The 15,118-nt window shown below is 45.6% G+C and overlaps 1 protein-coding gene and 1 long non-coding RNA gene across 3 annotated transcripts in view; one reads left to right on the forward strand and one right to left on the reverse strand.

Moving 5' to 3' along the window:
- The window catches only part of LOC120363957 (protein TUNAR), a 48,859-nt gene extending 43,983 nt beyond the window's left edge, over nt 1-4,876 (forward strand). For both annotated transcript variants that reach the window (XM_074393571.1, XM_074393570.1), the window contains one exon: nt 2,089-4,876. In XM_074393571.1, coding sequence (XP_074249672.1) covers nt 2,089-2,274 — 186 coding nt within the window. In that variant the 3' untranslated portion in view covers nt 2,275-4,876. The remainder of the gene's footprint in view (nt 1-2,088) is intronic.
- Nucleotides 1-15,118, reverse strand: part of LOC141582669 (uncharacterized) — a 530,026-nt gene that overhangs the window by 345,472 nt on the left and 169,436 nt on the right. The window lies entirely within an intron of this gene.

Genomic DNA, 15,118 nt, shown 5'->3' on the forward strand with positions numbered 1-15,118 from the left:
AAGGAGCGACCCAGCCCTTTCAGGAGCTCACATGCACAGAGAGAGAGGCATGCTGGCATTTCGTTTCCCAGCCACATTTCCACATTCCTGGATTCCCATTTGTGATCCTTCCTGGGTATGTGCCCTAAGCATTTGAATGAGAGAAACAGAACCAGTAAGATAGATACAGGTGCATATAAAGAGATGTCTTATACGGAACTGACTTGTGATTTTGGAGACCAGCAAGCTCTGAGATCTGTCAGGTGAGCCAGCAAGCAGGAGACCCAGGATGGCCAGTGGTGTGGTTCCATCTGACGCTCTGCAGGCTCAAGGCCCAGGAAGAGCTGCCTGAAAACTGACGGTTCGAGTTCAAAGGCAGGAAAAAGCCAGCGTTCCAGCTTGAAGGCAGGCAGGCAGGAGGAATTTTGGGGGATGTCCGCCTTTTTGTTTCAGTTGGGTCTTCAGCTGACTGGCCAGCGACCACCCACATTTAGGAGGGCAGTCTGCTTTCTTCAGGCTCCTAATTCAAATGTCAATCTCATCCTGACACACACACCCAGAATATCACATGACCAACTATCTGGGCGTGCATGACTCAGTCACGCTAACACATAAACTTAACCATCATCAAACCCTGAAGCATGAAAAGCCTTCTGGCTCTGAAGGCGCAGCCCTGTAATGGAGGAGGTGTAGCCAGGGGCCTGGCCTGGTGCACATCACATCACAAGGGGACAGGCTGTCACCACCACGCACTTTGGTCCTATTTTACATATGGTTTGGATCAGTCATTGGTGGAAAAGAAGGCTTTGGCTGCCCAGTCTACCTCCTGGATGGCAATGTTTTCTGTCTTAGAAAATAAAAAGTTATTTTGATTATTGAAAAATATATCATGCATACAAAAAGAGTAGCCGGAAGATATGCCTGCAGTTTAAAGGAACAGTTTAAAGCTTAGCAGATGGCAGATGACTAGTATCTGAAGGCCACTGGTTCCCTGCCCTAAAGGCAGCCTCTCCACTCTTGCCTGGAGAAAGCCACTCTCCTGAGTTTTGTGCTAGCCGTTTTTGTGCTAATCATTCTGTTGCTTGTTATGAAAATCAAAGAGCACATCTCTAAAACAATAGATGACTTGGTTTTGCCTGTTTTGAGCCTTTAAGAATCAAACTGCTGCACAAATTTGTCTGCCATGTGCTCTTTCCCTCCGCTGAGTGGGCTTTGTTCATGTTGTTGCATGTAGCTGTCATTGATTCATTTCACTGTTATATAATATTCCACTGTAGAGACTGACCACCACATGTTCATCTGCTCCCCGCTCGGTGCATATCTGGGTAACTTCCAGTTCTCTGCTATGGCAGTCGAAGCCCATGGGAGCAGTCCGGCTCACATCTCCAGGTGCACAGAGGTGAAGCTTTCTCTAGGGTAGACACCTGGCAGAGCAGGTGCCCAGTGGTAGAATATTTCACTTCACTTTTCTAGCTAATGCCAGGAAATTCTCTGGAATGATTGTAGCGGTATCTATTTCTACCAGGGATTATGAGAATTTCTCATGATACTACTCATCCACACCGTGCATAGACGCCTTACCATCCTGCCTGGTCTCAGTGAATCACCTTGCCTGTCTTCCAGCCACCCTGACCCATACCGTAGTCAGAGCTTTAGTATGGTAGGACTGTGATGCCCCCTGCGTACTTCCTGGATAATCAGGACAGCATGTTTCTTAGGTGTAACACAGTATGTGAGCGTGTGTGAAATTCCCACCACCGGGCGGAGGGCACAGACTTTAGTTTGACTGCAGTGCTGCTGTCCCGGTTTCTCCTTCAAGGGAAATGAAGAAAGCAAGCTCAACCAAGTGGGCGGTGCCCGAGTAGACTTCTGGGCTCCTCTTTAAGTACCAATGTCAGGATGCTTGTCTTCTAAACTGATGAGCTGTGTTCTGCCATTTTCCCGTGGTCAAGAGCAAGGTGTCCCAAGATGGGATCCGTGTGTGTGATTTGTCATTCCTCTGCCATGGTCTCGCCTGCAAGCATGTGATCACCACCCCCTGCAGCTCTGCCTGGCTTGGAGAGGATGCTTATAAATGACCATCTTTTGTGCTGCTCTTTCCAATTACAGGTTAGCCTGGCGAGGAAGATAAAGACATTTACAACCAAGATGGTAATCACGAGTGGAAATGATGAAGACAGAGGAGGTCAAGAAAAAGAAAGCAAAGAGGAGAGTGTCTTGGCAATGCTGGGGATCATTGGGACCATTCTGAACCTGATCGTGATCATATTTGTCTACATATACACCACCCTGTGAATGGCCCAGAGCATCCTCAGCGCCCTCAGGATGGCCAAAGACAGGCGTCCTGCGTGTCGGCGGATCACTGGCCGAACCCTGCAGGAACAAGCAGGCTTGACCCACACATGCCGCCCAATCAAATGCACCTTCACACTTTATAAAAGGTCACACAAATAGACCAATCCTGCTGCAGGGAGCAGAAGACACTAAAGCACAATGATTCCAACAAGACTCATTCGCAGCTCTAGGAACTCAGCGTCTTTGGCAGGGGGCCCAGAAGAGTGCTTGGAAGACCAGCCTCTGACACCATCGGTGAGCGGATGGGTGCAGACATTCATTATTCCAGATCACTGACAGATATCACGTATTTGAAAAGATGAATAGGGCGGACATGGCTCAGATGCGTGTCTCCCAGGACAAGTGTTTCATCTTCACTTGATGAGTTATTTAGCGGAAAAACCACAGGGGCAACCATTTGACAGGCATCCCATTCATCAAAAGTGTCTATTTGATACCGGGGAGATAACTTATTTTTCTTTTTTCATTGGCTTGACGTGTGTATCTGTTCATATCAAGGTTTATAAATATATATTTTTAATAAATGTGCTCTATTTTTTAGCATGAACCAAATACTTGGAGAAGCACTCCCAGATCCCTAGAGCTTTCCTTGGTTTTATCTGCTTTGCCCACACCCCTCCCCCAACTGCAGATGTTCTCGTCTCATCTTGAGTCTTTTATGTTTGCGCTCTTGTTCTCTCTGTCTCTCTCCCTTCCTCCCTCCCTTTTTCTGTCTCTCTGCCTCTTTGGTCTGAAGGACATTTTCCCATATTACCAGCCATGGTTTTGGTTGGTGCATGTTTTAAGATTGTCCATTGAGTGGCTTTTTGTTGTTATATCAGAGATATAAAACGATTGTGGGCATGCAGACCTAGATGCACCATATCTTTACTGAGAATTATGCATGAATAAGGGCCGAGTGATAGATCAGCTTAAAATGAAAAGGACTACCATTGAGAAAGAAGCGTGTGGCTATGTTTGCAGATGAACTTTTGAATGGAATATTCACCTTCTTACTGGCAGCATTATTATTTCATTCTTGTGACCATTTGTTTATCAGATTTTGATTTTAGTGGTCATGTACCGTGGGAGTTGGGAAGAACAAGGTGGAAAGCTCAGTACTAGGTGCATTACTTCTTCCTTTGCAAGATACCCGGGATCCTCTTCAAAAGTGGGTGGGGTGTAAATGACGCGTGAACTCCCCCCTGAGAGCTCATGGTGGTTCAGGCTGTGAGAATAGCACTGTGACAAGTGACTTTTAATGGGCATGAGGAGGGGATTTAATGATTGCCCTAAAGGACTGCTGCATTCTTAAAGCCCCTGGTTTACACCCACATGAAGCTACTTCCTCTCTGGCAGGGATGGTTGAGTAAAAACACATTAGCTCCCTTCTCCTGCCTCCCTGAAATAGGCCCTTGCCTGGCTACAGTGGCATGGCCTTAACGAGAGAGTTAGTATTCCTTCTGCCATTGCCAGCTGATTTAGTCCATCTTCACCCTGCTGATAAAGACCTCCCCAAGACTCGGCAATTTCCAGAGAAAGAGGTTTATTGGCCTTACAGTTCCACGTGGCTGAGGAGGCCTCACAATCACGGTGGAAGGTGAAAGGCAAGTCTCACGTGATGGCAGATGAGAAGTGAACATGTGTGCAGGGAGACTCTCCTTTCTAAAACAATCAGATCTCGTGAGACTTATTCACTGTCATGCAAATAGCATGGGAAACCTGCCTCCGTGATTCAGTTCCTCCCACTGGGTCCCTTCCGCAACGTGGGAATTTAAGTTGAGATTTAGGTGGGGGCACAGCCAAACTGTATCACCAGCTTTGACCCTGGGCAGAAGCAGCAGCAGTCTGCCTGGCTGGATCAAATGATTCTGAGGCTTCTATAGTCTATGCCTCCAGATCTCTCCCTCACCCATGCTATGGTGTCTGAAATTCCACCATTAGAGAGTCCTTTCTTGGGCTCTGTTAAAGGAAATACGCTCTTTTATAAAGCAAATGCCCCTGAGCAGCTGACCCTGACATTGATTTATCAGATGTCTTCTCTTCCCAGCCAGAAGGAAGGAAGCTAAGGTGCATGTAGTGCTTACTGTGTGCCCAGGCACTGTGCCAGATGCTTTAGATACCTAGAGTCATCGAATTCTCCTAGTAACGCTGTGAGAGAGGGAGTCTTTCCCACACATTGTAGAGAAAAGCAAAGGGCTCAGAGAGATCAAGCAATGTCCCTGAGATCAGATGGCTACTAGTGGAGTCAGGATCCAAAGCCGATGTATCTGATTCCTTCACCCTTGGGGCTCCAAAGGCTGCTGAGCAAGAGAGGAGGTGGAGAGGTGAGAAAGCCGCAGGAAGACCACCGCACACCCTTCTCCCTCCCCCGTAAAAACCCTGGGAACTTTTTGGACACTGGCAGAATATCATACACTGAGGACAAGAGATGAGAGGAGGTTGGTTAGAAATTAAGGTCAGGGAGAAGGAGCTACTCAGGCTCTGTGTGATTCTAGAAAGACTGTATGAAAATTCTGAACAGTTAACAGAATAAACAATAAAGGTGCAATGGAAAAAAATACTTGATGTCTCTTCTTTCAACATTGTGGGATACGAAAAAATTCAATATCATTCCTTTGCCTATACATAGTGTTATTTTTTTAAAAAAACTGAGTGTGATGCTGTTAAATGGAGACTGTCTTGTTTGGACTATGGAATCCTCAGTGATTTTTCAAGTATACTAATTTGAAATATATTGAGGGGGGAAAGGGCCTTTCCAGTCCTCTGCTCCCTGGATGGTTCTTCTAGGTTGTCCTGATCCCCAGCCTGGAAATAAAGCTGCCCGTTCAGTGTTGGACAGAGCAGCATCACCCGCAGCCCCAGCGTGCCCTGTCTTATTTCCTTTCTAATTTAGTAGAGACCACGAACACGCACCGGGCAAACTCAGCTTCCCCCAGCTCTGGAGCCATCGCGAAGGGACATGAAAGGGAGAGGCAGGCAGTGCCCCTCCGTCCTCAACATCTGAGTGAGCCCCGAGCCCAGCCTTGGCCAGCAGTAGCAATACTCAAAGCCAAGACCGTATACTCCACCAAGCACTTCCCACTCATCCCGTGGGGCACAGAATAATCGCATGAGATGTGTGTGTTTATCCTCACTTTACAAGATGAAGAAAAGAAGCAAATGGACTTTTCCATAATTGCAGCCGGAACCCAGCAGAAGTAGGTCTTTGCCCCACGTCCACCAGCCATCAGCACCTTGCCTGCCCCAGGTGGTGTGTGTGATGAGCCATCTGGCTAGCTCAGTCTCACAATGTAATGGATTCCCATCACCCTGGCACTTCTCGATCGCAATACAGCTGGCCCTGTATTGATCATAATCCAACTGGCCTTTCACCTCTCCCCTGGGAAAGCAACTTTGAAAGCTCAGGTCCCAGCAGTGGAGGGACAGTGTGCTGCTGGTAGTGCAGCCTGGTGGCTTGGAGACGCGGGACACTTGCCCTATGGCCAGAAACCTGGTCCTGAGTCCCATCTCTGCCTCTTTCAATCCAAGTGACCTTGCAGGCAGCTCACAGGAACTCTGAGCTTCAGCTTTCCTCCTCTGTAGGAGGGGATAACAACAGCCCCACCTGGAAGAGCTTTGTAAGGATTAAAGGAGCCTGATCAGCTGAAGCTGCCAGCACCCGGCCTGGCCCACAGCTCATGCTCAGCTCCTGCTGCTTCATGAAGGCACTCAGGGAGCCACTGGGAAAACGTTTTTGGGGGCCCCTCCTGGCCTCGCTCCCTCCAGTCTGCATGGGGCCCTTGCCTGCAGGGAGGCCCAGAGGAGCCTCATGCCAGCCACAGAAATAGAAGTTCACGTGGCAGCTCGAGCCTCCTCTTGTCTTCATAAATCACACACGCATAGTCACAGTCAAAAAAGAATTACAATTCTAAAAATTCTATACAAGCACTTTTAAAAATTCAGGTAATTCCCAAATCTCACTACCCAGAAGCAACCACAATTAATATTTAGTGTGTAATTTATAGAGCAGGTGGCTTGCATATCTGTTTGATGCGTCCACTTTCCTTGAATTTTGAAATCTGCTTGCCCTCAGGCAGGGCACACTCCTCAGCTACTGTCCCCAGGGTCTGCTCTCCACAATTCTGTAATTTGCATCACAAGATGTTCTAGATGACATCTTTGAATGGCCGTCCAGGCATTGACCTATAAACAATAGATTGGATATTGTAATTTACAAAACATGGCCTCATGCTATGAGCATGGCCCCCAAATAATTTTGTCACTGGCAATTATGGATATGTTTTTATGTCAATGGATCTATATGGGCAAGCCCTTGTGATGGTTGTTCGGCGCTCTGTGGTTTAGACACACCGACGCAAAGTCCCCTGTTTTCTTATTGCTGACCCTTAAGGTCATTGTCAATGTTTTGCTGCGAACCACGCAGCCTTGCTCTTCAAAGCATCCCAAGCATTGCCCTTACCTCCCCCATGATCCCCTAGAGTGGTCTCAGGTGGTGTCCTTTACAGCCAGTTTCAAGGACATGTACCTCCCTCCCTCCCTCCCTCCTCTGCCTCTCCCTCTCCCTCCCTCCATCCCTCTCTGCGTATTACTCTCCCTCCCTCTCTCTCTGCCTCTCCTTCTCCCTCTGTCCATTTCCCCCGTCCCTCTCTGTCTTTCTCTTCTTCTCTCCCTCTCCTCACTCCCTCTCCTTCTCCCTCTGTCCCTCTCTCCCTTCGTCCTTCTCTGCCTCTCCCTTCGTCCTTCTCTGCCTCTCCCTCCCTCTCTCTTTGCCTCTCCCTCTCCCTTTGGCTCTTCTTCCATCCTTCTGCTTCTCTTCCTCCCTCCCTGCTTCTCCTCTCTCCTCCTTCCCTCTCTCTCTGCCTCTCCCTCAGACCCTCTCCCTCCATCCTCCTCTGCCGCTCCCTCTCTCTCTCTGCCTCTCCCTCTCTCTTTCTGCCTCTCCCTCCCTCTCTCTGCCTCTCCCTCTTCCTCTCTCCCTTTCTGCCTCTTCTTCTCCCTCCCATTCTGCCTCCCCTTCTCCCTCTGTCCCTCTCTTTATTCTTCCCTCTTTCTCCCTCTCCTTCCTCCTCCTCTAAGCACCAGGGCATCAGCTCCCTTTCCTCTCCTTTACATGTGGCCACCCCCATGCTTGGCTGGGCGGCTCCCTTCCTACCAGCGGCCTGCAGAGCATGAGAAAGCCATCCCCTTCCCTGGCTCTCTGTTCTCCGCACCAACAATCCCATTGGCCCTTTAGGCATTTTCCTAACAGCGACTTCATGAGCCCAGACTGACTAGGAGCATGCCACGCATTGGGAAGAGAAAGTTCCAGAGGCCAAATTCCTGATTTCTCTTCTAAAAGAGCTCACCTAGGAGACTTGTGGTCTCTCCCTCCCTAAAGGCAGGACTCCTGTAACAGGACACCTCCAGAAAGATGCCCGTGTGGACCAGGAGACCCTCTGGCACCGCTCGGTAACGATTCCTCCCTGTCATGGGAAGCAGATGGGATGAACAGACTGTCAATATTTTCTGTTGTTCATAAACATGTTACATAAAACTCTGGATACTTTTCCCAGAAGATGGGCTACATGTTGCCACAAGAAACAAGATTCTGTAACTGTCAATTTTCTCTTAAAAGACTTTGTTAAGAGGTATGCTTGTTTACTTTCTCCTTTTCCCTAGGGAGTCATGGGGAAACTTTTCCAGAATGAGATAAGAGTCATACTTGCATGTCTCCATGGGAAAGTAATAAAAGGTCGTCATCCCTCCCTCCCTGGCACAGCAACCCAGCAGCTACATAGCTCAGCTTCAAAGCTTGGGCATCCAACTCTGTCATCCACCCCTAACTACCAAGAAGACAGCACATCTCAACATCCTGTTGGGGCACTGGCAACATCCCACCTCCCAGCCAAGAGCAGGAAGCAGGGGGGTCATAGCTGAATAGCCCTAAGCATTGCAGTTAATCAAAAATAAGAGGACAGTGCTTTTAACTAGGATCTGTCTCACTGGGACTAAAGGAATCAAAGTTAAACAAACACAGAGAGGTGAGTCAGCCTTAATTCTGGCAAGATTTAAAGCCGACACTTTATGTCTCCCTTATCTCATCTTTCTCTTAACCAGGAAGGGGTTGTTTCTAGCACGAAAGGCCAAAGGCACAGATTGACTGACCCATCCGTGTGGGCCAGCCACAAATCAAAGCAGACAGGATATTGCATCGCTGAGACCTCGAGCCAGGGAAGGTTGACTCCAGGCGCTTCCTCACAAGCCTGCGCATGCCAGAATGAACGGTGGTAGCGTCTACTGGAGTGGATACGTGGTTAGCTTGCCTAGCCCCTCAGTCAGTTTTCGAAGAGATTCGTAATTCTCGCAACAGAAACCAGGCAGCCGCCACAATGCGGTGTCCTGCCCACGGTTACCATAACTCTCTCTTCTTCTCACCATCCAAACCTCTGTTGTCGCAGCCTCTGGAGTCACTGCCTGACCAAGGTTGACCATGTTCTTTTTTTCTCTCTTTTCTTTTTTTCTTTTCTTTTCTTTTCAGATGGAGTCTTTCACTGTTGCCCAGGCTGGAGTGCGATGGCGTGATCTCGGTTCACTGCAAACTCCACCTCCTGGGTATAAGTGATTCTCCTTCCTCAGCCTCCTGAGTAGATGGGATTACAGGTGACCGCCATCACACCTGGCTAATTTTTTTTTGTATTTTTAGTAGAGACGGGATTTCACTATGTTGACCGGACTGGTCTTGAACTCCTGACCTCGTGATCCACCCACCTTGGCCTCGCAGAGTGCTGGGATTACAGGTGTGAGCTACCAAGTCCAGCTGTGGCCATGTTCTTTCTTTGGTAACTTTGTTTTCATTTCTAAAGAGCCCACTTTAGTGTTTTTAGTTCGAAAGACTGTATTGTGGAACTTTGGGTTCTCAAGTTCTGAGACTGCCTCAGTGTTGAAGAGGAAAGTGAACACAGCTTCAAGGGGCTGTTCTGGCTTCATGTTGGCTTGGCCACCCAAGCTGCCAATAGTTCTCACCTATCACGTCTTCCACCAGAAAAGTTGATGGATCATTCCATTGCCTGTGAGTACTGAAGCAATAAGTGGGTGCAGAAAGCCAATCCTCACTTCTCAAGGACCATCCCCCCCTTTTTTTTCTGAGATCCAGGAAGTTGTCCAGAAATGGAACTGAGATGTGGAAGTAGAAAGCCTGTGTTCAAGTCCGACGCTGCCAAGTATTGACTATTGATCTTGGATCACACCTTCAAAGTTGCTGAGCCTTCATTTTCTTGTTTTGAGTTTAATAATTCTGGTCTCTCAGTGTTGTGTGGATTACATCTTTATATAATATCATTTGGGGAACTGAGAAACGTGTGCTTCTGGCTAGCAGTTAATCCCAGAAATTACAAATTATATAGAAAGGATAGATAGATAAAAAGTAAATATATAGCAGAGATGAAAGAATTTATAGAGATAGATGTATTTAGATAGATATGTGTATTTAAATTTTTTCACTAAAAAATGATAAAGATACAAGATTCAGATGCAACAATGTTTCAAAATCCTTTTATTGTCAAAATTAAGTGCAGTTTCACTGGGATGGTGGCGAAGGTCTATGTGATTGGAAAACTAAATATTAGGAACTTGGAAGTAGCTACATATTGAAATGTAAGCACAAAGGTCTCTTCCTCAGTGATTTGAGATTTGAACTCTTGTCTTCTATCCATAAAGAGAACAAACAGAAATATTTATTCATAAGGCAAAGGTGTGTGTGTTGCAATTTCAGAACCCTCTGTGTAGACAGATAGCTTAACCTCTTTGTTCCAGGTGGTCCTCAGAAGAATTTTTGTGGCGTGGAGGAGACAGGACACCTGGCACCAGTCACATTCAGGAGTTGGCCACATCCTCGTGCTCCCGGGCCAGTGCTCACGTCTCCTCCTCTGCCTCCTTACTTTTGCAGAGACATAACCAGTCACAGCTGCTGAAAGAAGTCACCATAGTGTTCTGGGTCTCCGTGCCAGTAGATGACATTTAAATTTCTGACATTTATCATTTCTCTGGGCCTCAGCTTCATTCTCTACAAAATGAGATGCCCCCTGGCAAGGGCTTTGTAAGGATTTGTAGATGGTGCATGCCCAACACGTAACATGGTCCTTGGCACATGCATGGGGCTTGCTGAATGAAAGTTGTTATCTTTATTTCCCAAAGACATAGGAGTAACAAGTTCCATTCAGCTTCTTCAAGATTAACCTTAGTAACTACCTCTAACCACCAGCGTGTCACTCTAGACCCCTCTTGCTAAGTGAGCTCTCACTGAAAAGTGTATGGAGCTTAATGTTTCCACTACTTCCTAGCTGTGTGGACTTAAGACAAATGAATTGTCAGAGGACTTTTTGCTTAGAGGACGCAATGACATCTAAATAGAATCTCCAGAGATGGATAAAAACACACTAGACTAATTGTTGCTTCTTGCAGTAAAAATACTTCATATTATTTGACTATGCCTCCAAAAATTTAGGTACAACAAGGTTTGGGAGTCTTATCCTAGATCCTCCCATCTGTTTCCTTTCCTTCTTCCAGAGCTGGTCTTCAGCTGCTAGCAGCCAGTACAGATGTACTGGGTGTCATGGCCGACACCTGTTCTGATTGGTTAGTAGTGTGTTCTTACTAGCTGGTGCCCATGCCATACAGGTGAGTAGATATTTTAAATATCACTTAGTTCCTGTCTATTCTATTATCCCCAGTCTTCCCAGAAGAGACCAGTACACTCCTTCTTTTGCAATATCCTCCATTACTATTTTCCCAACCTCTGCCAGCTCCAGCCACCTCTCATGCCTCCTGCCAGGTACAAGACTCTTTGAGGCAAATACTGCTGCAGATGTTCTTATGATTCACTCTGTAGTGCCAGTCATGATGCCATCCATGCCCAGCTTCCTCTCTAGTGGTGGCTGTCTTGCCATTGGGAAGCACTCTGCAGGAAAACAGTACCAGACTCTTGTTTGCTCAAGAATGCCCCCTATTTTGGTCCAAGGATGGATGCCTGACCCAAGCACTGACCTTTCCACGGACAGTCCGAGGACCCTTGATGTATGTATATATCTTGGCTTAAAAGGATGGGCTGAGCCAATCCAGTTTCCAAGAGATAGAAATAGGGGATTCTAGTAAAAATGTAGGTCAGAAGAATGAATATATTGAGCCCTTCCATGACATACAGAGGGATGGGAACTATGCATGCCTACAGGCTTGAGTAAGGTGACCAGAAGAGGAGCAGAAAACATGGACAGTGTGGTAGATTGAATGATTTATTCTAACTGGTCTAATTATAACTCTAAGAGTTATATGTTATATATGGATGATATATAGAAAAGAGTTATATATAGATGATATAAGAGATACATATTATATATATAGATGAAGAATGTGTCCTGTGTTCTCCCTTTCCTCATCTCCCATGGCTTAAGAATGGTGAAGTTTAATTTCCCAGCTGTGTGCTTTGGGTTTGGCTACGCAGCTTGCTTTGGCTAAAGGAATGTTAGTGGACGTGATGCAAGTGGAGCTTGGCATATGCTTTTACATTTGGATTTTTCCCTCTTCAGCTTCTGACATCATCATGAGAGAATGTATTCTGGGTGTCTGCTGCCACACAACCTGAGTCTGGAAATGACACACCAGTGTGATGGTTAATATTGAGTGTTAACTTGATTGGGTTAAAGGATGCAGAGTATTGTTCCTGGGTGTGTCTGTGAGGGTGTTGCCAAATAAGATTAACATTTGAGTAAGTGGACTGGGAAAGGCAAACCCACCCTCAGTCTGGGTGGGCATTCATCTATACCAGCTGCCAGAGTGGCCAGAATAAAAACAGGTAGAAGAACGCGGAAAGACTAGACTGGTTTAGCCAGGCGCGGTGGCTCAAGCCTGTAATCCCAGCACTTTGGGAGGCTGAGGCGGGTGGATCACGAGGTCAAGAGATCGAGACCATCTTGGTCAACATGGTGAAACCCCGTCTCTACTAAAAATACAAAAAATTAGCTGGGCATGGTGGTGCGTGCCTGTAATCCCAGCTACTCAGGAGGCTGAGGCAGGAGAATTGCCTGAACCTGGGAGGCGGAGGTTGTGGTGAGCCGAGATCGCGCCATTGCACTCCAGCCTGGGTAACAAGAGTGAAACTCCGTCTCAAAAAAAAAAAAAAAAAAAAAAAAACTAGACTGGTTTAGTCTTCTGGCCTGCATTTTTCTCCCGTGCTGGACTCCAAGTTCTTCAGCTTTGGGACTCGGACTGGCTTCCCTGCTCCTCAGCTTGCAGACGGCCTATTGTGGGACCTCACCTTGTGATTGTGTGAGTCAATACTCCTTAATAAACTCCCCTGTTTTAGTTCTGTTCCTCTAGAGAACCCTGGCTAATACAACAAGGATCCAAGTTTTTCCAGGAAGCCCACACACCTGCAGCCTTCAAAGAGGCACGCTTGCAAACCCAAAGACATGTGAACGCGACATGCTGTATGCCACTAGCTGACACAAGTGGAGAGAGGTGGATACACCATGACACGGAGAAGCATCCATTTCAGACACTCCCCAGTTGAATTGTCCTGAACCTAGCAGCATCCCATTCCTCCTCACTGATTTCTGTGGAAGTTTTTGTTATGTTTGTACAATGAACTTTCATTTTCGTTCAAGAACATAATCTTAGAAGTGGCTTACTCGATTTTGTGGGTTCTACTATTTGGGGTTCCTCCTTAAGAAAAAGAATGCAAAATCGCAAATGAAAAATTAGATGTGAAAGGGAACTTTTTTAATAATGAAAGAAAACCTACAACAAATTACCTATTTTGAAACTCTGAAGGGACTTCTTTGGACCATAATCTGATACCAGATTAGCCGTCTTGCCATAAACAACTAGAAACTAAACAAAATATATAAAACAACTGCTTTCAGCATCATCAGGCAACAGGAAGCACAGGAATTTGATCTCTGAGAGAGGGGAATGAGATGGGCCCTAAGATGACCCTGGCATTCTACCTGGAGTCATGATCTGGATCACAGTATGGGAAGGAAGAGCCCAGGCAGAGTACAGCAGTGTCACTGAGCTAATGAGACAGAAACCAGAGTTTGGGGCTGCTGAGGTGCCTGGGATCTGCAGTGTAGAGTTGGAGAAAGACAAACTTCCCAGGGAAAGATCTCCAGAAACCTGCATAGGAGTTCTCTTCAGTTTATTGCAATATAATATGTTGTGTGTTAGAAGGCTGATCGAGACTCCCTGAGACCTGGCAGAGAATAGCTGCTGGGAGAGTCTGTGAGCTAAACAGAGATTCTGGATATCAAACAGTGCCAGGACATACAGGAGTTCGATTTATCCAGAGTAGAAAGACTTTGCTAAATGCACCATGCATTTGAGGCCCTCTAAAAGTCATGCCATAGAATCAAGACTACTCTAACTCCCAAGCAAAGGTTAAAACAGCCTATAAAAACAAATCATGCTAGTCTGTAAGTAAATTAACTGCCAAATAAAACCAAATACAATATTCTATAAAGAAAGACAATAAAATCCAGGCTCTCAGCAACATGGCATCCACAATTTCAAATATGCAATGAAAGAAGTATGACACAAACAAAAAAGAAAACAGACCCAGAGATAACATGAACTTTGTAATTAGCAGGAAAAGACTTCAAAGCAGTTGTTAAAATGTATTTTAGGAATAAAGATGGACATAAGGAATAAACAGATAAGGACATTCTCATAGAGAAGTGAAAGTTATATAAAAAGATGAAGTGGACATTTTAAAGCCAAAAAAGACAATATCTAAAATAAAAATAAAAATTCACTGTCTGGAGTTAATGGCAGTTTGAATACTACATAAGAAAATGCCACTAGACTTGAAAACAGGGCAATAGAAACTGTGCAAACTGGAGTTTAAAGAGAAAAATGGCTTAGAAATAATGAACAGAGCCTTGCTGACCCATGAGACATATCAGGCAGTCTAATGTATTGAAGCCATAGGAGAGGAGAGAAAGATTGCTACAGAAATGTTCTTTTAGAATAACAGCAAAAAATATTTCACATTTTATAAAAAATGTTCAACTCAGAGAGCCAAGAAACTTAACAAATCCCAAGAAAACCACAGCAAGATTCATCATAATCAAATTGCTGAAAACCAGTTATTAAAAAGAAAATCTTAAAAGCAACTAGGGACTGGGTGTGGTGGCTCACATCTGTAATCCCAGCAGTTGGGAAGGCCAATGTGGGTGGATCACAAGGTCAGGAGATTGAGACCATCCTGGCCATGGTGAAACCCCATCACTATCAAAAAGTAAAAAAAATTAGCTGGATGTGGTGGCATGTGCCTGTATTCCTAGCTACTTGGGAAGCTGAGACAGGAGAATCACTTGAACCCAAGAGGTGGAGGTTGCAGTGAACCGAAATCATGCCACTGCACTCTAGCCTGGGCACAGAGCGAGACTCTGACTTAAAAAAAAAAAAAAAGCCACTAGGGGTAGGGGTGGGGAGAACAGTCACACAAAGAAGCAGTAATAAAAAGTACCATGAACTTTTAATAAAGAATAAAAGATGAAAGACAACGAATGAAATTTTTTTAAATGCCAAAAGAAAAAAAGAATGGCAACCTAAAATGAATTGTATGCCAAACAAAAATATTCATCAAAATGAAGATAAAATCAGGACATAAAAATAAATCCGAAGATGAGAAGGTTGTCACTAGAAGAACTGTATGAACAGAAACAAAACAATGTTACAGAAAGTCTTCAGGCTGAAGGAAAATTATACCAGATGTAAACTGACCTGCATGAAAGAATGAAGATCTCCAGAAATAGTAATTATATGGTAA

Source organism: Saimiri boliviensis, chromosome 2 (genome assembly GCF_048565385.1).
Source record: "Saimiri boliviensis isolate mSaiBol1 chromosome 2, mSaiBol1.pri, whole genome shotgun sequence".
NCBI classification, from domain to species: Eukaryota; Metazoa; Chordata; class Mammalia; order Primates; family Cebidae; genus Saimiri; species Saimiri boliviensis.